The sequence below is a fragment of the Phocoena phocoena genome, chromosome 1, assembly GCF_963924675.1.
Source record: "Phocoena phocoena chromosome 1, mPhoPho1.1, whole genome shotgun sequence".
Lineage (NCBI taxonomy): Eukaryota > Metazoa > Chordata > Mammalia > Artiodactyla > Phocoenidae > Phocoena > Phocoena phocoena.
Window position 1 is genome coordinate 26698051 of NC_089219.1, and position 23811 is coordinate 26721861.

Sequence of the window (23811 nt, forward strand, 5' to 3'; positions counted from 1 at the left end):
TTAAGAACTGAGATTGCTCTAAACCCAGGTCTCGCCTTCCTGTCTGCAGTACATTCACGGAGATCCAACCACACATACCCATGTGACTCCTCATTGCCACCGAGGGACAGGACTTAGTGTCAACACCAGGCCTCAGAGCATGCCCAGCAAAGGCCAGTCCTCAGATACCTGGACAGCGCCTCCCGAGTCTGTGTGCGAAGAGGTGCAGGGCGTCGCCGGGGTGGGCAATGCTGGGGTGCATCTCACCTGAGCCCATCTCCGGGGTGGGAATCAGTGTGGGAGGTAGGAAAATGAAAAGCTTTGCATTCAGACTGATGTGGGTGTGACTCTTGACTCTGCCAAATCCCGGTTCTGTGATTTGAGGCAAGATACTCAAAGTCGCCTAAGTTTCAGTCTCCTCTACTGTGAAATGAGGGAACGGTACTCATTACAGAGAGCTGCAGGGAAAGTTAAGTGAGGTTGTGTAAGTAAATGTCCAGTTGCACACAGTAAGGACTCCACGACTACTGGTCTCTTCTAACAGCCATCGCTGATACAGCAGAGAACTGCACTCAGTATTTTGCCTGAGGAAAAGAGCCATGCGGACGTGAGCCCCTGGAACGTTTGTTTCCATCAATTTCTCTTTCTTTCCTGTCCTCCTCTCCCTTCAAGTTCCTTCCTCCTCCCAGCCTTAAGGAATTGGGGAGCAGGATCGATTCCTCAGGCACCAGCCCTTACGAGCTACGTGACCTTGGACACATCACAGAGCCTCCACTGCTTCATCTGGCAAATGGGGAGATTTAAGGACTAAGGACAGATCTGGAGAACCAAAATCCAGGCAACCAATAATTTCCTTGCCAAGAGGAAGAGCAAAGGTCTTTCCTTTACCTCCAGGTCTGTGGGTGCCCTTCTAGCGCTCCAGGTAATAGAAGGGTCATTTCAGAACCTGAAGACCCTTGCTACCCGAGGTGATCCACAGTCCTCCTTCCAATCTATATGGTCTGGGTCAGGAGAAGAGGGACAGGCACACCTGGCTTAAAAATCTTTGGGACCATTTTGGAGAGTAAAGAATTCATAGTGTGTAGAGTGTGGGTATGTGAATGCGAGTGGGTATGTGTATACACAGACACGCGAAGCAGAGTAGACTTTGAGTTTTCTGTGACTTTCAGCTCTTCTGACTCTCCTGGCCAGGCTCAAGATGTAGCTGCCACTTAAGGGGGTAGGAGGTCTGGAGCACACAAGTGGTGGGACCAGAGGGGAGGGTTCACACTGCAGCTGCTTTGTACCGATGCACGTTGGTGGGCTGGGCTGCCAGAAGAATCTGTTCTCGATCTTCACACAGCTGATCTCTGCACTTCCCTGCAGCGCATAGCCGGGGTCACACTGGAACACCGTGGAGTCACCGGCTTCCCAACTGTCGCCACTCCGGCTCCCATTCTGGGGGACCCCAGGGTCATTGCAGGATGTTGCTGTGGACACTGGGATAAGAAAACAGAGGAGGAAGTGGGGTTGCCTAGGTGTCTGCCAGACAGTGAGGCTCCTGGCTCACCACCCTCACTGACATCACCACGTCCATCACCAGGGCCACTGCTGGAATCTCCATTACCTCCCGCCGGTGTAACAGCGGGAGCGACAGCACCACCATCTCCGTTCTCACACCCATTACTGTCACCACCTCCACCACTACTTGCGACCGTCACTTATTCTACTGGTACCCTCACCATTACCATCATCCACCTGTCCTGGGATACTATACTATGAGTTAAGCATGACTGCACCGCTATGACTGTAGGACTGAGTTCAACTTGGTTTAACGATACAAGCCTTATTACAAAGATTAGCTTTGCAATTTTGCAAAATGTAGCTAACATGATCCGTATGAGGGAGTGACAAGGTAATTAAGCATAAACCCCAATATTCAACCAGAAAGGTCTGCAGAGGAGTTTGGGAGTTGTCCTGCCTGAATGCTGAGCAGTGGTTGAGAAGATGCTTGGAGCTACTAAGGTCGGGTGAAGGTCACATTCTCCCTTGTATGGCAAACCACCGACAACTCATCAGACTGAAACCCGAGAGAATTCTGGTGTTTGTAGCAAGTGGCAAAGTAGAGTTCAAAATAAGTATAAACAGTTGGGGTGTATTAAAAATTCTAAAAACTCAGGAATTTGGGAGATGTTTGTAGTCTAATACCAGACAGCATAATACAGAGAAGGTGTTTTAAGAGCAAACATCAAATGAATGATGGAAGGGAGGAATAAATAATAAAAGCACAACTGAGGGAACAAATGGACAAAATGCAGCATGAGAAAACACACCAAAGGAAATGGTACAACAGGAACTCCAGAGAAAAGATTCTGAGGCAGCTGTATCAACCCTGGCTGCCTCCACGGTCCCCGCCTGTGTCATCATTCACAGACTGTGGTCGGCCGGCCCCAGGGACGGGAGGTTCTGGAGGACACAGGACTCATAATGTTCATTGGCTTGTTTTTCTCAGAAATTCGGGCAGTTTTTCTCAGAAATTCTGGGAAAAATAACTTTTACACTAAGACAAATGAATTTATTATGGAGTAGAAGGTAAGAATCACATTAGTTCTTAAGCAAACCGGGAAGCCTCAAGGAGATTTTATGCTTCCTACATCCCTCAGATCTCCTGGGGATATACATTCACCCTTCTCTGCTTTTAGGATGACTTCGGTGGAAAAGCCCAGGGCAACTGTATACAGTAACAGCACTAATTGTACCATCTAGGATTGCATGGACGAGTCGGGAGTTGGAGTATCTAATACCTTACACCCAGTAACGGCTAAGACAGTATGCAACAAACTGAGGCCCACAGCCAAATCTGGCTCTATGCCTGTTCTTACAAATAAAGTTTTATTGGAACACAGGCATGCTCACTTGTTTACATATTGTCTACAGCTGCTTTCATGCTCCGACAGCAGAGTGGAGTTGTTATGACAGAGATCATGTGGTCCACAAAGCCTGGACTTTCACAGAAAGATTTACCACCTGTACTTTCACGGAAAGAGCTCACCCACCCCTGGTTTATGGTCTCTTACACTCTCCTCTTTTGAGATCACATTTTAAACCTACCCTTTGCTTTGATCCAGCTTAAAATCATTGACACCCTCACTGATCTGCTATCACTATGCTCCAGGCACATTGGTAAAATCTCCTTCCAATGCAGCCAGCTTAGCCCCCTCCATCTTCCCCCTATCCCTGCCCCCAGGGGCCTTTGCACCTGCTGGCCCTTCTGCCTGGAATGCTCTTGCCATACATCTTCCCATGCCAGCTCCATCCTGTCATTTAGTTTTCAGCTCCAATATCCTCTTCTCAGACAGGCCTCTTTGGTCACCTTCTGGGCTCAACCCTTAACCCCCTTCCATCAAATTTGTCACATTATCCCGTTTTGTTCTCTTCATAACACCATCTGTAATCATCTTGCTAGTTCACGTGTTTGCCTCTTTAGTGTAGATCACTTGTGCATCTCTACAGGAATAGAGACCTTGGCTGTTTTGATCTCAACTGTATCTCCAGGGCCTAGAGTGGTACCTGGCACACAGTGGTGTTCGGTAAATATTTCCTGGGTGAATAAATAAATGAACAAACTGTCACCATCAGATACTTACTGAATTTATAAAGTCAAACAAGAACCAATCTTCTTACTACCCAATTAAAAACAGACTTAGCTTTCATCTCTAGCTTTACAGCGTACACATGTAAATGATTCCCTGGAAGAAAAATAGCTCACTGTTGTGACCATACTCAGAAAGATTATTTATAGGGGAGGCAATGGGGTGCGATGATTAAGGGCCTAGGTTTGGGAATCAGACACAGGCGTTTTGACCCAGGCTCTGCTACTTATTAACTAGATGACCATGAATGAGAAACCTTCTGGGCCTCGGAGCCCACATCTGCAACATGGATTAATGATGATGCCTGTACTTTATGGTTTTTGTGAAAATTACAAGAGATAACGTTGTAGAGAGTTTAGGGTGGTGCCGGCTCTATAGATGGCAGTGGTTACGCTTTCCTCTCCTTTGCTCCCGCTCACCTTTCTTCGTTCTCACTTTCTCCCTTTAATGCTACTGAATGTGAGGTGCTTGGCAAAGCCTCCAGGGAGAGGCTGGATCCACGTAGTACACACAGGATGTTGGATGTTACACAGTCATGTTTACTCAATAAAGCCAAGCCTGCACTAACCATCCCTGGCATTTCTGTACAATCCCCCGTCAAACACACACTCTAATGTTAACATGGGGTGAGCCGTTCTCTCTTCCCTAGAGTAGTGCTGGTATTTGCTAAGCGATGACAGCAACAGGGAAGGTGACCTTTTCCAAACCTCGGGTACACCAGCACACCAGGCCAGGTAGTTTTGCCCACTCCCCTGTCTGTAGGCCTAAGTGATGCTCAGGGTGGCTTGCCCAAAGCAACTCTTGTGTTAGAGAAAAACACCCTTTCATTTGTTCAAGGCTTCCTGTGCCCAGAGGTCCAGTAAGTGGTGAGTGAGCTCCTGCCGCATACACACGCTGTGCGGGAGTCTGATGGGCAGGAGGTGGCCCCTATCCTCTAAGAGCTTCCTGTGAGCTGGCAAATAAGTGGCCAGCTCCCAGGCAAGGCCAGGTGCCTGGAACTGGCAACGCGCTGAAGAAATAGAAGTTGAGTGCTGGGGGTGCCATCGGCAACAGCAGTTTGTTCTGAATGGGGAGCTTAGGAAGAAGTGGCATCTGAGATGAACGCTGAAGGATGATAGGGCTTCTACGAGTTGGGCAATGCATGAGAAAGCAGCTGAAGCTGTTGGGCGAAGGCGTGCCTCACCAGAGCGCCCGGGGACTCTGTCCCACGTGGCAACTGCAAGGATACATTGGAGGTCAGATAATGCAAATCCACGGGGGAATTTGCCAGTACGATGATGGGCTCTTTTTTTTCCCCCTTTTTTAAAGCCATACCCGTCAGCTTGAGCACAGAGAAAATACGTGTCTGGCTTAATCATTCCCAACTCTCCTCCCCGCAGCGAGTGGACTGAGCTGTCTCTTCAGCATTCTACTCTCCTTACTGCTGGGAGATCCTTCTATTGCTTACCCCAGCAGTCTCCAAGGTTTGTTCCACGAAATGCTAGTCTCTTGAGATGGCCTAGAAAAAAGTCATCCATGATGAAATATGTTTGAGAATTGTGACCTACCAGACCCCTTCCTAATGCATCTGCGTTAGCAGAACAATGTCCTCCGAATCCGGAGGCTCCGAATGACAGATAACCTCTTTAGGTCTACCTCGACCTAAGCACCTTCCTGACATGACGTGACCACACAGACTTCCTTTTCCTTTAAATACCAATTAATTGTCCATGGAACTCCTGGGAACAGATGTTGGGAAATGCTTATCTAAAATGACTCTCTTGTCGCCCCGCAGTGGGACCCTAACCTCAGGTGAGTTCAGTGTTACTCACTGGTTCCCGGGGACCCTCTCCATGGGTGAATGGGTGCGGGGATTTCCAGTCAGAAGACTCCCAATGAACTCCACAAGGAGCTATTCCTCGAGAGGCCGGCAGCCTGCACGAGCGTTAAGTGGGCAAGTTCATGAGTACACAGCAACATGATCCTGGAGACCCTCATTTACCACACACGCTGCTAAATGCTCGTCTCCATGGGGAAGACAGAGGCAGGAAAGAGCTAGAAGTAGGCTCTGTAATGCCATCGCAGCCTTACTGGTGCTAGAGCTATACCCAACCACCCTTAGCTGACACACCTACCAGGTGAGAGTGTGGAGGCAGAGCCATGGCCCAGGTGCCACACAGCCTCGCTCTGGCATCACCATGGCAACCCCCCTCTCACATACACACAGTGGAGTAAGGAGATGGTAATGAAGACAGCTGCTGTATAATAAACATAAGCATAGACCGAGGCAGAGTCACTCGTGCAGGGAGATGAGCGATGGAAGAGGCATTTCAGAGGAGATGAGATGATGCATCGCAGGGAGAGGCAGGACCAGTCATGGAAACGAGCCAGTACCGGGACTTGGATGTTTGAGCATTGCCCATTTTTGGTAGCTCGCTGTCACGCTCCTCCATAGCTGGCTACCGCAGCACATAATTAATTGAATTTAGATGACTCGTATTTGGCTTCCAGTCCTTACTGAGACGTGCACCAGACTAAGAACAAGAGTGTGTGACATGTCAGCTCAGCTCTTCTGTGACTGTGCTCCAAGCCAGTGTCAGCTGTCCCTCCCCTGCCTCCCTCCCCACTCTCCACGTTTCAGCCACAGTGGACAACCCTCCACTTCCAGAGCCCGTTATCCTGCCTCTCACACATTCACACGCTCTTTGCACCCAGGATGCCCTTTTCTCTCTTTCTCATCTAATAAGGACCCACGAATCCTCCAAGTCCAACTCCATGGCAACTCTAAATCCACGTCACAGTTGACTATGCCCTCCTTGAAATACTGTATTTTCTTCTGTAACTTCTACTCACCCTTCCGGTTGGAGCTTGGGCATCACCTTTCCCGGAACATCTTCCTTGATGCTCCAAGGTGACCATTATAGCTCACATTTCTCCCTCCAGATACTTGTTGATTTGTATGTCAGTGTTTGTTCACCTACCTGTCTCCCCTCCCCTCAGAGTAAGCTCGGCACAGATATCAGAACAAGCACTACCCACGGACCAGGCACAGAGAAAATGCTCAATAAATATCTTTACCCGAGTGGAGAGATAGAGGAAAGAAGGGACTTGCGGGAGGAGGAAGGGGGGTTACGGCAGGACTGATGGATGGAGGCTGGCGGAAGGTGGGCACAGACCTGAGAACTGAATGGCAAAACCCTGCTTGCTGGTGAAGAAGTCGGTGCTGAACTGCAGAACGACCACGCTGAAGGTGCTGTGCAGGTCCTTGGGCAGGGCCGGGCCACTGAGCTCCTTTAGCAGAACCCCACTCTCCACAGGCCCATCCCAGATGCGCAACACGTCGTGGAGCTCCTCCGTGTCAAAGACCAGGAAGTGGAGTCTGAACGGAGAGAAGAAGCAGGTGGTCACTCGGGGCTCAGCGCCTTCTTTCCAGGGGCTTCCGGTCAGGCAAAGTCATACACCTAAGAGAGACTTGCAGGAAGGAAGAGGATTAGAGAGAATTATCCTCTCCATTTCCATCCAGCCTGCTCCACCCATTGGAGGTCACTAGAAGATGGGAACGAGGGTGAGGGAGGGTAGATTCTGTGCATCCTGTTTATTATTGTGGAGCTTCCTGTTGCCACTGTAAAACCCCACCCATCTCCTCCACTCTACACGGCAGTCCCCAGGCCTCACTCCTGAGCCCCTATCCATATCACTCTAATTGGAAGGGGATACTGAGAAGGCAGGATCTGGGGATAAAGGATAGAGGTAAAAAAACAAAGACTCAGTCAGAAGCCCAGCAAGTTATTTTGTGGATGTTGACAAACTGACTCTGAAGTTTATGTGGAGAGGGCAAAAGACCTAGAAGAGCCAGCACAACATTGAAGAAGAACACATTTGGAGAACTGACACTACCTAATGTCAAGACTTACTATAAAGCTACAGTCATCAAGATAGTGTGATATCAGTGAAATAACAGACAAATAAGTCAAAAGTCCAGAAATGGACTCATATTAATATAGTCAGTTGATCTTTAACAAAGGAGCAAAGATAGTCTTTTCAACAAATGGTGCCGAAACTACTGGACATCCACATGCAGAAATGAATCTAGACACAGACTTTATACCCTTCACAAAAATTAACTCGAAACAGATCGCAGACCTAAATGTAAACGTAAAACTATAAAACTCCTAGAAGATCACATAAGGGAAAACTCAGATGCCCTTGGGTACAGTGATCACTTATTAGATACAATACCAAAGGTACAATCCATGAAGAAAACAGGTGATGAGCTGGACTTCATTAAAATGAAACATTGCTGCTCTGCAAAGGGTAACAAGATAGCAAAATCTGAAGGTGCTCAAATTCCTCATACAGAATGGCCTGGCATCTGCAAAGAGCACCCTCCTGTATACTTTAAATAACTTTTAGATTACTTATAATACTTAATACAATGTTAATGCTATGTAAATAGCTGTAAATATAATGTAAATGCTATGTAAATAGTTGCCTGTGCATGGCCAATTCAAGTTGGCTTTTTGGAACTTTGTGGATTGTTTTCAAATATTTTCCATCTGAGGTAGGTTGAATCTGTGGATCCTGAACATGCAGATATGGAGAGCCAATTCTATACAAAGAATTCTTAAAACTCAACAGTAAGAAAACAAATAACATGATTAAAAAATGGGCTAGGGCTTCCCTGGTGGTGCAGTGGTCGAGAGTCCGCCTGCCGTTGCAGGGGACGCGGGTTCGTGCCCCGGTCTGGGAAGATCCCACATGCCGCGGAGCGGCTGGGCCCGTGAGCCATGGCCGCTGAGCCCGCGCGTCCGGAGCCTGTGCTCCGCAACGGGAGAGGCCACAGCAGTGAGAGGCCGGCGTACCGCGAAAAACAAAATAAAACAAAAATGGGCTAAAGTTTACCAGATACCTCACTAAAGAAGATATACAAATGACACATAAGCATGTGAAAAGATGTCCCACATCGTATGTCATCGAGGAAATGCAAATGAAAAAAGCAATAAGATACCAGTGTACACTCATTAGAATGGCTAGAATTCAGAACAGCACCAAATGCGGATGACGATGTGGAGCAACAGGGACTCTCATCACTGCTGGCGGGAACGCAAAATGGACCAGACACTTGCGAACACAGCTAGGCAGTTTCTTACAAAACTAAACACACTCTTACCATACGATCCAGAAACTGTGCTCGTCGGTATTTACCCAAAGGAGCTGAAAACTGATTTCCACGCAAAACCCTGCACACAGATGTTTATAGCAGCTTTATTCATAATTGCCAAAACTTGGAAGCAACCAGGATGTCCTTCAGTAGGTGAATGGATAAATAAACTGTGGTATATACAGACAATGGAATATTATTCAGTGCTAAAAAGATATGAACTCTCAAGCCTTGAAAAGACATAGAGGAACCTTAAATCCATATTACTAAGTGATAGAAGCCATTCTGAAAAGGCTACATACTGTATGATTCCAAGTATGTAACATTCTGAAAAAGGCAAAACTATGGAAATAGTAAAAAGGTCGGTGATTGCCAGAGGCTAGGTCAGGGAGAGGGGATAAACTGGTAGAGCACAGAGGATTTTTAGGGGAGTGGAAATACTCTTATGATACTGTAATAATGGATACATGTCATTCCACATTTGTTCAAACCTATAGAATATGGGCACGAAGAGCAAACCCTAATATAAACGATGGCTTCTTGGTGGTAATGATGTGTCAGTGCATGCAGATTCATCAGGTCTAACAAATGTACCACTCTGATGGGAGATGCTGATAATGGGGGAAGCTGTGCAGGTGTGGGGCAAGGGGGTGAATGGGAAATCTCTGTACTTTCAGCTTTGCTGTGAACGTAAGCCTGCTCTAAAAATTTAAGTCTTAAAAAAGGTGTGTGTGTGGGAAATAAAGGTCAGGGGTTATGGCAGCATCTTTGGGAAGCTGGTCCAGCTGCAGTGGGGGCAAGGGTGAGCCTACACCTCCACTTCCCAGAGCAGAACTTGGATACCAGCCTGTCTCTCTGTCTCTCTCTCCTAATCAATTTTTAATTTCAGATTAATGTTAGGCTTACAGAAACGTTGCAAAGATAATACAGAGAATTCTTATAGACCCCTTACCACTTCTGCCACGGTCAATGCCTTCCATTTCCCTGGTACATTTGTCACAACTAAGAAACCAACATGGTACATTACTATGAACTCAACTCCCGTTGATTTGGATTTCACCAGTGTTTCCACTGATGCCCTTTTTCTGTTCCAGGATCCAATCCATTTATCACTATATCCTTTTAAAAATGTCTTTTAAAATTATAAAAATAAGATATGCTCAAGGCAGAAAAAGGCTAACAATATACAGATGTCCCGAATTTTTAAGAAGTCTCTCTCACACAAACCAATCTGTTCTCTAGAACTTTCCACTTGATATTAGGCTTGGTGCAAATACTTCCAGATTTTTTTCAATGTGCACACATACATTCCCCCCACCTCCGCCGTGGGACTATATTTTACATAGTTTTATGCAACTTTCTTCACTTAATACTCTATAATGGAGATATACATCTACTTCATGTTTTTCCTGTAGAAATGTACATTGTTATATTTCACTATTTCACATATGACTGCAAGGAACATTCCCATCTTTCTGCAGTGTTTCACATTTATGTTAATATTTCAGTTGGCTTGTAGGAATACTTTGGTCGGGGGGACGGGTATACAATATATTTAAAGTTGTTGATAAATCCTGCTCAGTTATTCTCTTAAGTGATTGTGTCAATTTACATTCTCCCTGAATAGTATCCATATGACTGTTGGCTTTAAACTTCACCTTACCAACATCAGATATTACAATGTAAATATATTCTATATTAAAAATACTTGCCCGTCTGCTAAACCGAAATGGAATCTCACTAGTGTTTTAAATTTAGATAATTCAGTAAGGTTGCGTATCTCTGCATATGTTTATTGGTCATTTGTATATCTTCACATCCTTTACCCAGCTTGAGTTATTTGTCTTTTTAAATTCTGTTCACACATTATAATTTTTATTTATTATCTTTATATATTTTAATTTCTTTTACAGATTTGTTGCTGACATTTTCTCCCAGCAGCTGGTATCTCTTTTTCCTTGAAATTTTGTTTATGGTGTCTTTTTTGGTATAGAAGTTACTCATTCTATGTAATCAAATGTTAATATTTTCCTTTAAGGATATTGGATGTCATGGTACGCTTGGGCAAACCCTCTTCTTCCCTATATGATTAAAAAGCAAAGCTTTAGGGCTTCCCTGGTGGCGCAGTGGTTGAGAGTCCGCCTGCCGATGCAGGGGACCCGGGTTTGTGCCCCGGTCCGGGAAGATCCCACATGCCGCGGAGTGGCTGGGCCCGTGAGCCATGGCCACTGAGCCTGCGTGTCCGGAGCCTGTGCTCCGCAATGGGAGAGGCCACAACAGTGAGAGGCCCATGTACCGCAAAAAAAAAAAAAAAAAAAAAAAAAATGCAAAACTTTAATATTTTCTCAGCAGTTGTGTAGTTTCATTTGTTGAGGTTTATTGGTTCATTATTTTTTCCAAATGGACCCTCAATTATCCCACCACCTACCTAAAGTAGCCTCTTCCATGTTCTATCAAGATGCTCTGCTTCTTTCCTCCTTAGCATTTATTACAGTCTATACTTTATTTGTTTACTACTCCTCTCCCCAGCTAGAACATGACTTTCACGAGCATGGGGGCAGGTCCTCTTCACTCTGGTAGCCCCACGGCCTGGGCCATGCCTGACCCTTCTCATAGTGCTCACGAGTACCTGATTGAAGATGGCTGTGCCCGGATAATCCAGGCTCTCTCTCTCAACGGGTCTGAAACCTCGGCCATGGGTCTGAGTCTAGACTCTCCTCTGTTCCAGGGCTTCCTCCTTTGCCGTGACGGGATTCTAAATACTTGTGGTACCAGGAGCTCAGCTACTCGGCTGATTTCAGTTTTCAGTCTCACATTTTGATATTCTTACAGGGCAAGCTCCCCTTCGTATTTTCCCCCAAAATTTCTTAGCTAATTTCCCAAATTTATCCTTTCAAATTCCTCCAAATCCCGTGGATACTATGATTGAAATTGCACACTTATTTATTTATTTTAAATTTATTTATTTATTTATTTATGGCTGCAATGGGTCTTTGTTGCTTTGTGTGGGCTTTCTCTAGTTGCGGAGAGCGGGGGCTACTCTTTGTTGTGGTGCGCGGGCTTTTCATTGCAGTGGCTTCTTTTATAGCAGAGCACGGGCTCTAGGCGTGCGGGCTTCAGTAGTTGTAGTTTTCAGGCTCTAGAGCGCAGGCTCAGTAGTTGTGGCGCACAGGCTTAGCTGCTCTGTGGCATGTGGGATCTTCCCGGACCAGGGCTCGAACCCGTGTCCCCTACATTGGCAGGCGGATTCTTAACCACTGCACCACCAGGGAAGCCCTGCACACACTTACTGATTGATTCGGGCAAATTGATATCTGTACGTTACTTATTTTCCCCAGCCAGGAACACTGTAGATGTGGTAACTTATTTAGGGGTTAGTTTAGGTACTTCGGTAAAGTTTTATGGTTTTCCTCTTAAATTCAATTTTTGGCTTTCAGCTCCACTGTGAGCGGGATTTAATTATTAGTTACATATTTATTGTTGGATATATATATATATGTATATGTGTCTGTGCATGTATTTCTTATTTTCAGTCACTAGTTAAGTTCTAACAGGCTTCAAGTTAAGCTCTTGGATTTCCTAGGTAAACCCTTTTATAGATACAGGTGGAGCTTCCTCAGTACCAGAGCTGTGTGGGTTTCCTCAATGGTTGTATTCTCATCCCCCTGGCAGGCCTCTCCTCCAAGGACTTCTGACGAGTGAAAACAGGCTTCTCTTCAAGGCGTTTAGGAGGGAACAGACTGGGGCCCTACACTTGGTTGGAAGGGGAGAAGGAGCTCCGCAGGAAAAGCGGAGCAAACAAGCATCCTCCCTGCTGTGCTAAGCTGCCCCTGGCTTCTCTGCTTCCTCCATGGTCCGTGAGGCACTGGGAAATCGGCAGCCGCCTGTAGGCGCAGACCAAGCGGTAGCTGTGTGGTGCTGCCGAACGTGCTCTCAGGGAAGAGAGGTTCTCGTGGGCCAGGCTTGTCAGGGAAGGCAGGAGGAGACGAGGCTAGAAGTTTGGGCGGCATGAAAGGGAGCGTGTTTTCTTTTTTTCTTTTCTTTTTTTTTTTGGCGGCACGCAGGCCTCTCACTGTTGTGGCCTCTCCCGTTGCGGATCACAGGCTCCGGACGCGCAGGCTCAGCGGCCATGGCTCACAGGTCCAGCCGCTCCGCAGCATGCGGGATCCTTCTGGACCGGGGCACGAACCCGCGTCCCCTGCATCAGCAGGCGGACTCTCAACCACTGCGCCACCAGGGAAGCCCAGAGGGTGCTTTCTTTGGATGTACTAACACAAGACAAGACCCAGAGGCAGGGGAGAGGTTAAGGCACCTGGGAAGACAGGTGACACCCACACTGGAGTTCGGGTGGCATGAGTACGTCATGGGGACAGAGCTGGATTGAGAGGGGGACATCAGTATTAGCTAGCAGAGTTGGGGTTTTATCCTCTTCTGGTTAGAGACCGACTGAGGTCCCTGAGGGTGAATAATGGAATGGATGAGTGAGTGAACTCAAGAATGAACAAATGAAATCCCAGAAGGACCAGACCGATGGGAAGTGTGAAAAGAGAATATGTACACTAGGTAGAAATGAAAGAAAACATATTCATACAACCCCTGTGTACGAGGCAATTTCACCTTATCCCGTTTAGTCCTCACAAGCATCTTTATTTTGTAGGTAGCACCATTCCCCTCTTTAAAAATGAGAATATTGAGGCTCAGTGAGGTTAAGGAACTTGCTCAACGTCAAGGGCTGGTCAGAGAGCGACACAGAATTACATTATATAATGCCAGTCCAGGTCAGACTTTGGCGCTTCCTCTCCCTCCCCTGACAACGCTGCCTGCACCTCCAGAAGGAAGAGGCTGTGGCCGAGAGCCAGGCCTGCTCCAGAGGGGCCCCATCAGTAATCAATAGTTTACATGTCAATCATACACAAGGTTAAAGGGCTGAGACTTAAGACCCTTAATTAAAAGTGCCAATTCACTGCATTCAGCTTAACTGATCTGTTAGTCAGACAAAGTCAAAGGCTTGGCATCGATGAGGTCAACAGAGGTGGGAGGACGAGGCCAGAGGCCAGAGGAGGGAGCCTGAGGACCTGTGCATGCAGAAACCATGCAGCTTGGCAACGGAAAGGAGAGAAGCTGAAGTTCCGGACCTCTTACTGCCTTCGTTTATGTAAATGCCTTCTGTGTGCTAGGTGCTGGGAGATAATGGCGAAGATGACAGACAGGGTGTCATTTTCCAGCTGTTTCTGGAGACGGGCAATACTCCTGCACACACAACCCCATCAGAAGACTACCAGCTGTGGGCAAATGCGATGAAGGAAACGGTAGAGCGCTGAGATGGAGCCACCGGGTTAGACAGACTGGCCAGGAAGGCCTCTCCATGGAGGTGACATCTAAGGAAGAGGAGGGGCTTAGAGGGAGCCAGTCACCAGGGCAGGGCAAGAGGTGGGAGGACGTTTTCTGTGGATAAAGGGCAGCATGAGCAAAGGCCCCGAAAGGGAAGCAGCTCGGAGCATCAGAGCAACAGAAAGGCACTGAGGCTGTCCCTGGGCCAAGAGAGGTAGGCAGAGGCCAGGTCTCGTGGGGCCCGGTGGGTCGGGGAAAATTTTGGATTTTATTCTATGGGCTAAGGGACGTCACTGAAGGATTTTAAGCTGAGGCCTTACAAGATCCCATTTTCATTTGAAGATCACTCCTGCTGCCCGGATAAGAACAGCTTGGCAAGGGCAACGTCGGATGCAGGGAAATTAGCTAGGGGGCTACTACAGGTGCTAGTGACCTCTTTCATAATAAATCCTTGATGCTAGCCAGTGAAGCTTTGCCAATCTGACCACATGGATTAAGAGTCTTATTGAAGACGTTTTTCATCCCATAGAAATCAAAGTCTATAAAATGCTAATTAGAGGTTCTCATTGATAGGGATAATTCCGGGCCCAAGCAGACATTTGGTTTGCCTGCGCAGCTCCCCTGCAGGTGACCATCCGGTCTCCTTCTGGCTTTTGCAATACTGAAAATCATTTGAGGATCCTGCGCCCACCGTGCTGTGCGAAGGTGATCCTTCATCTTGACGCCTCACCCGTTTGCGCTCTTGTTTCTCTGGGCCACAGACACAACAATAGCCACGGAAGAGGGAGGGGGCCTGATGTGCATCACACTCTGTGCTGAGAGCTGCCGAAACATGGAAGGCTGTGTCTTTGCCCTGGAGGCTGCTGCTGTTTATTGAAAGAGACACACACAACACAATAATACGTGCAGGAGGTGCTGAACGCGTGGGATAGATAAAGTGCTATCGAAATAACTGGACGAAGAAGAGAACTAATCATTTGTTGGAAATCTACATGCCAAGTGCTTCATGTATATTGTCTAATATCCTCATAACAAGCCTGTAAGTTGGAGCCTATTTTGGCCATCTTGCTGATGTGGAAACTGAAGTCCCGGGGGTTAATTGGGGAGACTTGCTGAGGGTGAGGGGTGGGCGCGTCAAACAGCTTGTCAGGGTCAGAGGGTGTATTCAAACCACGTCTGTCTGGGACCAAAGGCCTTTCTTTTACATCGTCATCTTCTTCTAATTGAGAGAGGCAAGGAAAACTTCAAGGAGGAGATGTCTTTGAAGCAGTTTTGGAGAAATAAAAGCGAAGCACAAGGAAAGTGAGAGAGGAAGGTGACTGCAAGAGAGAGAGCAGGGGCTTCCCTGGTGGCGCCGTGGTTGAGAATCTGCCTGCTAATGCAGGGGACACGGGTTCGAGCCCTGGTCTGGGAAGATCCCACATGCCGCGGAGCGGCTAGGCCCGTGCGCCACAACTACTGAGCCTGCGCGTCTGGAGCCTGTGCTCCGCAACAGGAGAGGCCACCATAGTGAGAGGTCCGCACACCATGATGAAGAGTGGCCCCCGCTCGCCACAACTAGAGAAAGCCCTTGCACAGAAACGAAGACGCAACACAGCAAAAATAAGTTAATTAATTAATAAACTCCTACCCCCAACATCTTCTTAAAAAAAAAAAAAAAGAGAGAGAGAGAACAGCATTACAGAGGCACACAGAGTGTGCACCCAAACTCCCCCTCACCTTTTCAATCCACCTTTCCCACCAGGGCCAGCTGACCTTTCTGAACCACGTATCTGACCAGTCATTCCCTTTTCCCTACAGAATAAAGTCAGGCTTCCTAGGGGATGCTCCAAGCCCTCCATGAATAGCCCCAACTGCCCCCTCTTCTTTCTCTCACTCTTTACCCATTTTCTTCTTTTTCTCTGGCTTCAGTGACTTCCTTCTGTCTGGATGTTTCCAACCCCTACACGTGCCCTCACACCACCTGTAGTGGCTTGAATGGTCTCCCCCCAAGAGATATGTTCAAGTCCTAACACTCGGTCCCTGTGAATGTAACCTTACTTGGAAATAGGGTCTTTGTAGATGTCATCAAGTTAAGATGAGGTCATACTGGAGTAGGGTGGGTCCTGAGTCCAATGACTGATGTCTTTCTAAGAGAAAGGAAAGGGAGATTTGGATACAGAGGCACCGTGGAGACGCAGGGAAGGGGACCATGTGAAGATGGAGGCAGAGACTGGAGTGATGCATCCACAAGCCAAGGAAGGCCAAGGAGTGCTGGCAACTCCCAGAAGCTGGGAAATGAAACTGATTCTTCCCTAGAGCCTTCAGAGGCAGTGTGACCCTACTCGCTCCTCGATTTTGGACTTCTAGGCTCTAGAAGTGTGAGAAAATAAATTTTTGTTACGTCATTCGGTTGTTACAGCAGCCCTAGTAAACTCATACACCACCTGAATACCATGTCCCAGTAGATCCCCAGCTCCAGTTGGTAAGCTTTTCCACGGGCTTTTCCATGCCCTCCCCATGGCCCCAATCTCGTGAGATGCTCCTCTGTGTATCAGAGTCATCCACTGAATAACCTGTCTCACTGAGTTCCTTAACTGTTGTGTTTGTGTCTCCTTTGTGTTTGTATCTTTGGTACCCAGCACCAGGCCTGACCCACACTAAGCTCCCGGTTTGGCTGAGTTGATGAGTAAGTGAATGGCTCATCAGCTTTCGGGGACGCCCATAGTTCAGTCCGTGCTGTGTGTGCCACTTGGTGACGGGCAACTTAAATCCTATGTGCTAAGGAAGATACTTCCTATTTCACTGGAGGTTCTGACATCTCTCTTTACTGCCCACATCCCGCCCCTTGAATCTATGTCTTTGGCATCCTATCGCCACCATAGAGATAGGACCTAGCTGCACAGACCCTGGGCCAGAGATGGCTGCCTAGTTTAAAGCCAGAAGACAGGGGGATGCTGCAGCCATGGTCTCACACTCTCCAAATACAGCTCTACAAGTCTTCGGACCAATTTTCACACATCCGATCAATGAATAGTAGGCAGTGGGTGCAGATATATCACACCAGGAACTGGTGATATAGACAAGAACATGGCTTGTTTCTGCCCCTAGCTGTGGTGTGAAAAGTACTATGGTACAGATACGCACAGAGAAGGTCCCAGCTCAGGCCAAGGGGTGAGGCAAGGTCCCCGGAGGAGGGAACAACTAAGCTGAATCTTAAGAGATGAACAGGACTTTCCAGATGAAGGGGGTGGCGAGGAGTGTGAGAAGGAAGGGGAATGCCGGGCAGAGAAAAGAGGTTGCGCAAAGACACGGATGGGATGGAGAGATGGGCACCCCCAGGACAGTACAGGTTCTTCAGGAGGACGAGAGCATGGGTGCAGGTGGGTGAGACCTAAAGCCATGCGTTTGGACAAGCCCACCCAATGAGTATCAGTGCGGGCAGCACACAGAGAAGGGTGTCCTGGAGATCCATGGCATTAAGGATGAGCAGGGGAAGGAGACTAAGAATGAGGAGTGGAGGAGGTAGAAGGTAAACCAGAAAAAGGTGCAGCCCAAGGAGTCAAGAGAGGAGAGGGGCTTCCCTGGTGGTGCAGTGGTTAAGATTCTGCCTGCCAATGCAGGGGAGATGGGTTCGAGCCCTGGTCCTGGAAGATCCCACATGCCGCGGATCGGCTTAGCCCGTGCGCCACAACCACTGAGCCTGCATGCCACAACTACTGAAGCCCACGTGCCTAGAGCCCATGCTCCACAACAAGAGAAGCTACCGCAATGAGAAGCCCATGCACTGCAACGAAGAGTAGCCCCCCGCTTGCCGCAACTAGAGAGAAAGCCCTCGTGCAGCAACAAAGACCCAACGCAGCCATAAATAAATAAATAAATAAGAGAGAGAAGAGAGACTCAGCAGGGCAATGATGTCCAACTGTGGAAGAAGGCAAGGCAGGCATGGCTTCTTCGGTCCTTTCCACAGTGCTGGGTCAGGGCTGGGGGCAGAGAAGGGGGAGCCCCGTTTCCAAAAAGGAGGGGCCTTGAGTTGGTCTCAGTGTCCTAAATCTGCCTGGGGTACAGCCTGGGCTTTCACTACTGACAAGTATGCCAGCTCAGCTAATGAGCCCCGCTGGTCTCTGGTCCTCTTTCCCATTCCCCTGGGGGCTGCCGGGAACCTCTGCTTGCTCTCTCTGGAGCTGGGTCTTCATGTCAGATTGGCTGCCACTCCCTTTAACTGCAGGGCACCCCGACCGTGGGGCCATCCCTGTTCCGGGATCTCTGTACACCTTTTCATCATGGTGTTTCCACAGAGTCCCACCTTCCACCACAATGTCCCAACAGCAGCTCCCCAGGTGAGGGAGCCCTCACCTGGCCCTCACTCCCTTACCTCTGCCCACCAGCCCACCACTAAGAGTCCCCCCAGGCTTTGCGGGTAAGGTTTATGACACTCAGCTTCAACCACAGGAAGAGATTTACTGCCAGAACTTTCATCTAAAAACCTAGGAGAGCATCAAATTGTCACTGTAGGGGGCTGCACCCCTTAAGTGCTGTCCATAGACAAACTCGAGTCTGGGATTATGGTTTTCAGCTCTCAGTCTGAAGGAAACTTTAACACATTGGGCATTTCTCGGGTGCTGCCCACTTCCACACTTAGAAGTGGTTCATCTGTATCTGTCACACATTAGAAAAATGCAAAAACTAGAAAAAGGAAAAAAATCACAGCATCTTTATATGTTGATTTCACTTGCCTTCTGACTGGGCCCCGGAACATGAAAAGGCTTTGGGTGCTTCGAAGCAACTGTCACCACTGCGTGAACACATGGATATTGCACCGGGAAGAGTGTTAACAGTGGATCTTTACATCAGGGGAAGATGGCATGTGAACGAACAGCTGCTGTAGCAGGGGGAGGGGTCAGAAATCACTCCTGTCCCCAAGTGAGAACGCAGCTTAAATTATCCTCAGTGACTTTGGAAATGACAATAAGAAAATAATACTTGCTTCACAAAATGCCCCCCTCTGAGCCACAATGCAGCAAACCAACAATTAAACCATGATTATAATAGCAGACAATAATAATTAAAGCATTGTGCCATCCAAAGAGCAAAAACTGAGAAGACAGACCAAAGCTCAAAGCAAGCATTGGTGTCTAGAGCAAAAACAGAGGTTGTCTTTCCTGGTGCCAGCTGGTATTGGGAAGACAGAAAGATTCTTCTTGTGTTATTTTCCTAAGTGAAAGAATAAACCTGGGCTTCAGTCACTGAAGAAGCTACAGTGACTGGTGTTCTGGGAGGCTGGGCAGTGTACAGATGCAGCACTGAAGCTACTGCCCTGTGTTTCACTCTTCCTTGCTGAGTAACCTTGCACCACTTGTTTTCTCATTATCATCGCCCTGTAAATGAAGGCTCTGTGACTGCCTATTGTTCACCAGAACCTGCCCTGCAGGTGTCAGGGACTCTGTGAGGGGCAGAGGTGTCTTTATCCTTTTTGGAAGAAATGTTTTCCATGAAATGAAGCTCTGCCTCCCGAAGAGGCTATTTAACAAAATGGCTATGAGGTCAAAGACTTGGGTTCAAATACTCATCCTTGATAATTGAGTGACCTGAAAGAGCCTCAGTTTATTCCTCTGTAGAATGGCAGTAACATCATCTATCCAGCAGTGTTGCCAAGAGGATTATTGTAAATGCAATCACATATAAAGTACCTAGCACTGAGCCTGATACATAATATCAAATCAGAAGATGGCAAAATCACCTACAACAAACTACAGTTTAGTTCTATTTTTTTACAGTAAGTACCCTACATATGCACCTTCAAGTTGTGAACTTTCAAAGATGTGAATGTGCATTTGCGTGTCCAGTCACATGTTAGTTCACGTGTCTGGTGTACATCGTCACGTGCGTGCATCCTCTACAAGTGGTTGTGCTTTGCTGTACAGCACTGTAGAGAGTACAGTACCATCTCCCACCTCCTCTCCCTCCTCCGGTCAGTAACTCTTGCCCGTTCACTCGATGCCAGCCCCTGTACACCAGCTGTTGGACTGGACCACTGTACTTTTCAAGGTAAGATTAAAAATGTTTTCTTTATTTTTTGTGTTTGTTTTTTATGTATTATTTGTGTGAAAAGTATTATAAACCTACTACAGTACAGTACTCTAGAGCCGATTGTGTTAGTTGGGTACCTAGGCTAACTTTGCTGGACTTACGAACAATGGGACTTACGAATGCGCTCTGAGAACGGAACTTGTTTATATGTAGAAGACTTAACTGTATTTGTTTTACTCCGTTAAGAGAGATACGTTAAAGTCTCCTATGGCTGTCAATTTCTTCTTGTTTTTCTGACAGATTTTGCTTTAAGTTTTCTTGTTAGGTTATTTGGTGCATAGAGATTCATGACTGTTGACACACTTGTGGACTAAGCATTTTATCACGTGAAATAATTCCCTCTGTCCCTTTTAATATGTATATATATATTTTAACCTTGAATTTTACCTTTATTTAGAAAAGCAGGGGGGAATCGGGAAGATGGCGGGGGGGGGGGGGAATCGGGAAGATGGCGGAAGAGTAAGACGCGGAGATCACCTTCCTCCCCACAGATACACCAGAAATACATCTACACGTGGAACAACTCCTACAGAACACCTCCTGAACGCTGGCAGAAGACCTCAGACCTCCCAAAAGGCAAGAAACCCCCCACGTACCTGGGTAGGGCAAAAGAAAAAAGAATAAACAGAGACAAAAGAATAGGGACGGGACATGCACCAGTGGGAGGGAGCTGTGAAGGAGGAAAGGTTTCCACACACTAGAAGCCCCTTCGCAGGCGGAGACTGCGGGTGGCGGAGGGGGGAAGCTTCGGAGCCGCAGAGGAGAGCACAGCAACAGGGGTGCGGAGGGCAAAGCGGAGAGATTCCCGCACAGAGGATCAGGGCCGACAGGCACTCACCAGCCCCGAGAGGCTTGTCTGCTCACCTGCCGGGGCGGGCGGGGTGGGAGCTGAGGCTCGGGCTTCGGTTGGAGTGCAGGGAGAGGACTGGGATTGGCGGCGTGAACACAGCCTGCAGGGGGTTAGTGCACCACGGCGAGCCGGGAGGGAGTCCGGGGAAAAGTCTGGACCTGCTGAAGAGGCAAGAGACTTTTTCTTCCCTCTTTGTTTCCTGGTGCGCGAGGAGAGGGGATTAAGAGCGCTGCTTAAAGGAGCTCCAGAGAGGGGCGCGACCCGCGGCTAAAAGCGTGGAGCCCAGAGATAGGCATGAGATGCTAAGGCTGCTGCTGCCGCCACCAAGAAGCCTGTGTGCGAGCACAGGTCACTATCCACACCCCCCTTCCGGGTAGCCTGTGCAGCCCGCCACTGCCAGGATCCCGGGATCCAGGGACAACGTCCCCGGGAGAATGCACGGCGGGCCTCAGGCTGGTGCAACGTCACGCCGGCCTCTGCCGCTGCAGGCCCGCCCTGCATCCGTACCCCTACCTCCCCCCGGCCTGAGTGAGCCAGAGCCCCCTAAGCAGCTGCTCCTTTAACCCCGTCCTGTCTGAGCGAAGAACAGATGCCCTCCGGCGACCTACACGCAGAGGCGGGGCCAAATCCAAAGCTGAGCCCCGGGAGCTGTGCGTACAAAGAAGAGAAAGGGAAATCTCTCCCAGCAGCCTCAGAAGCAGCGGATTAAAGTTCCACAATCAACTTGATGTACACTGCATCTGTGGAATACGTGAATAGACAATGAATCACCCCAAATTGAGGAGGTGGACTTTGAGAGCAAGATTATTTTTTCCCCTTTTCCTCTTTTTGTGAGTGTGTATGTGTATGCTTCTGTGTGAGATTTTGTCTATATAGCTTTGCTTTCACCATTTATCCTAGGGTTCTATCCATCATTTTTTCTTTCTTTAAAAAAACTTTTTTTCTTAATAATTATTTTTTATTTTAATAATTTTTTTCTTTCTTTCTCCCTTTCTTTCTTTCTTTCTTTCCTCCTTCCTTCCTTCCTTACTCTTTCTTTCTTTCTTTTTCTTTCTTTCTTTCTTTCTTTGTTTCTTTCTTCTTTCTTTCTTTCCTTTCTTTCTTTCTTTCTTTCTTCTCCCTTTTATTCTGAGCTGTGTGGATGAAAGGCTCTTGGTGCTGCAGCCAGGAGTCAGTGCTGTGCCTCTGAGGTGGGAGAGCCAACTTCAGGACACTGGTCCACAAGAGACCTCCCAAACGGCGAAAATCTCCCAGAGATCTCCATCTCAACACCAGCACCCAGCTTCACTCAACGACTAGCAAGCTACAGTGCTGGACATCCTATGCCAAACAACTAGCAAGACAGGACCACAACCCCACCCGTTAGCAGAGAGGCTGCCTAAAATCATAATAAGGCCACAGACACCCCAAAACACACCACCAGATGTGGACCTGCCCACCAGAAAGACAAGATCCAGCCTCATCCACCAGAACACAGGCACTAGTCCCCTCCACCAGGAAGCCTACACAACCCACTGAACCAACTTTAGCCACTGGGGACAGACACCAAAAACAACGGGAGCTACGAACCTGCAGCCTGCAAAAAGGAGACCCCAAACACAGTAACATAAGCAAAATGAGAAGACAGAGAAACAGCAGATGAAGGAGCAAGATAAAAACCCACCAGACCTAACAAATGAAGAGGAAATAGGCAGTCTACCTGAAAAAGAATTCAGAATAATGATAGATCCAAAATCTTGGAAATAGAATAGAGAAAATGCAAGAAACATTTAACAAGGACCTAGAAGAACTAAAGATTAAACAAGCAATGATGAACAACACAATAAATGAAATTAAAAATACTCTAGATGGGATCAATAGCAGAATAACTGAGGCAGAAGAATGGATAAGTGATCTGGAAGATAAAATAGTGGAAATAACTACAGCAGAGCAGAATAAAGAAAAAAGAATGAAAAAAACTGAGGACAGCCTCAGAGACCTCTGGGACAACATTAAACGCACTAACATTCGAATTATAGGGGTTCCAGAAGAAGAAGAGAAAAAGATAGGGACTGAGAAAATACCTGAAGAGATTATAGTTGAAAACTTCCCTAATATGGGAAAGGAAATAGTTAATCAAGTCCAGGAAGCACAGAGAGTCCCATACAGGATACATCCAAGGAGAAACACACCAAGACACATATTAATCAAGCTGTCAAAAATTAAATACAAAGAAATCATATTAAAAGCAGCAAGGGAAAAACAACAAATAACACACAAGGGAATCCCCAAAAGGTTAACAGCTGATCTTTCAGCAGAAAGTCTGCAAGCCAGAAGGCACTGGCAGGACTTATTTAAAGTGATGAAGGAGAAAAACCTACAAGCAAGATTACTCTACCCAGCAAGGATCTCATTCAGATTTGATGGAGAAATTAAAACCTTTACAGACAAGCAAAAGCAGAGACAGTTCAGCACCACCAAACCAGCTTTACAACAAATGCTAAAGGACCTTCTCTAGGCAAGAAACACAAGAGAAGGAAAAGACCTACAATAAAAAACACAAAACAATTAAGAAAGTGGGAATAGGAACATACATATCGATAATTACCTTAAATGTAAATGGACTAAATGCTCCCACCAAAAGACACAGACTGGCTGAATGGATACAAAAACAAGACCCATATATATGCTGTCTACAAGAGACCCACTTCAGACCTAGAGACACATACAGACTGAAAGTGAGGGGATGGAAAAAGATATTCCATGCAAATGGAAACCAAAAGAAAGCTGGAGTAGCAATTCGCATATCAGAGAAAATAGGCTTTAAAATA

At 47.3% G+C, this 23811-nt stretch overlaps 1 protein-coding gene across 1 annotated transcript in view; it reads right to left on the bottom strand.

The window, feature by feature from the left end:
* Positions 1-23811, bottom strand: part of CSMD2 (CUB and Sushi multiple domains 2) — a 661886-nt gene that overhangs the window by 152248 nt on the left and 485827 nt on the right. The window contains exons 26-27 of the mRNA XM_065872671.1: positions 6767-6969; positions 1266-1457 (exon numbers count right to left, since the gene is read on the bottom strand). Of these exons, the coding sequence (XP_065728743.1) occupies positions 1266-1457; positions 6767-6969 (395 nt within the window). The remainder of the gene's footprint in view (positions 1-1265; positions 1458-6766; positions 6970-23811) is intronic.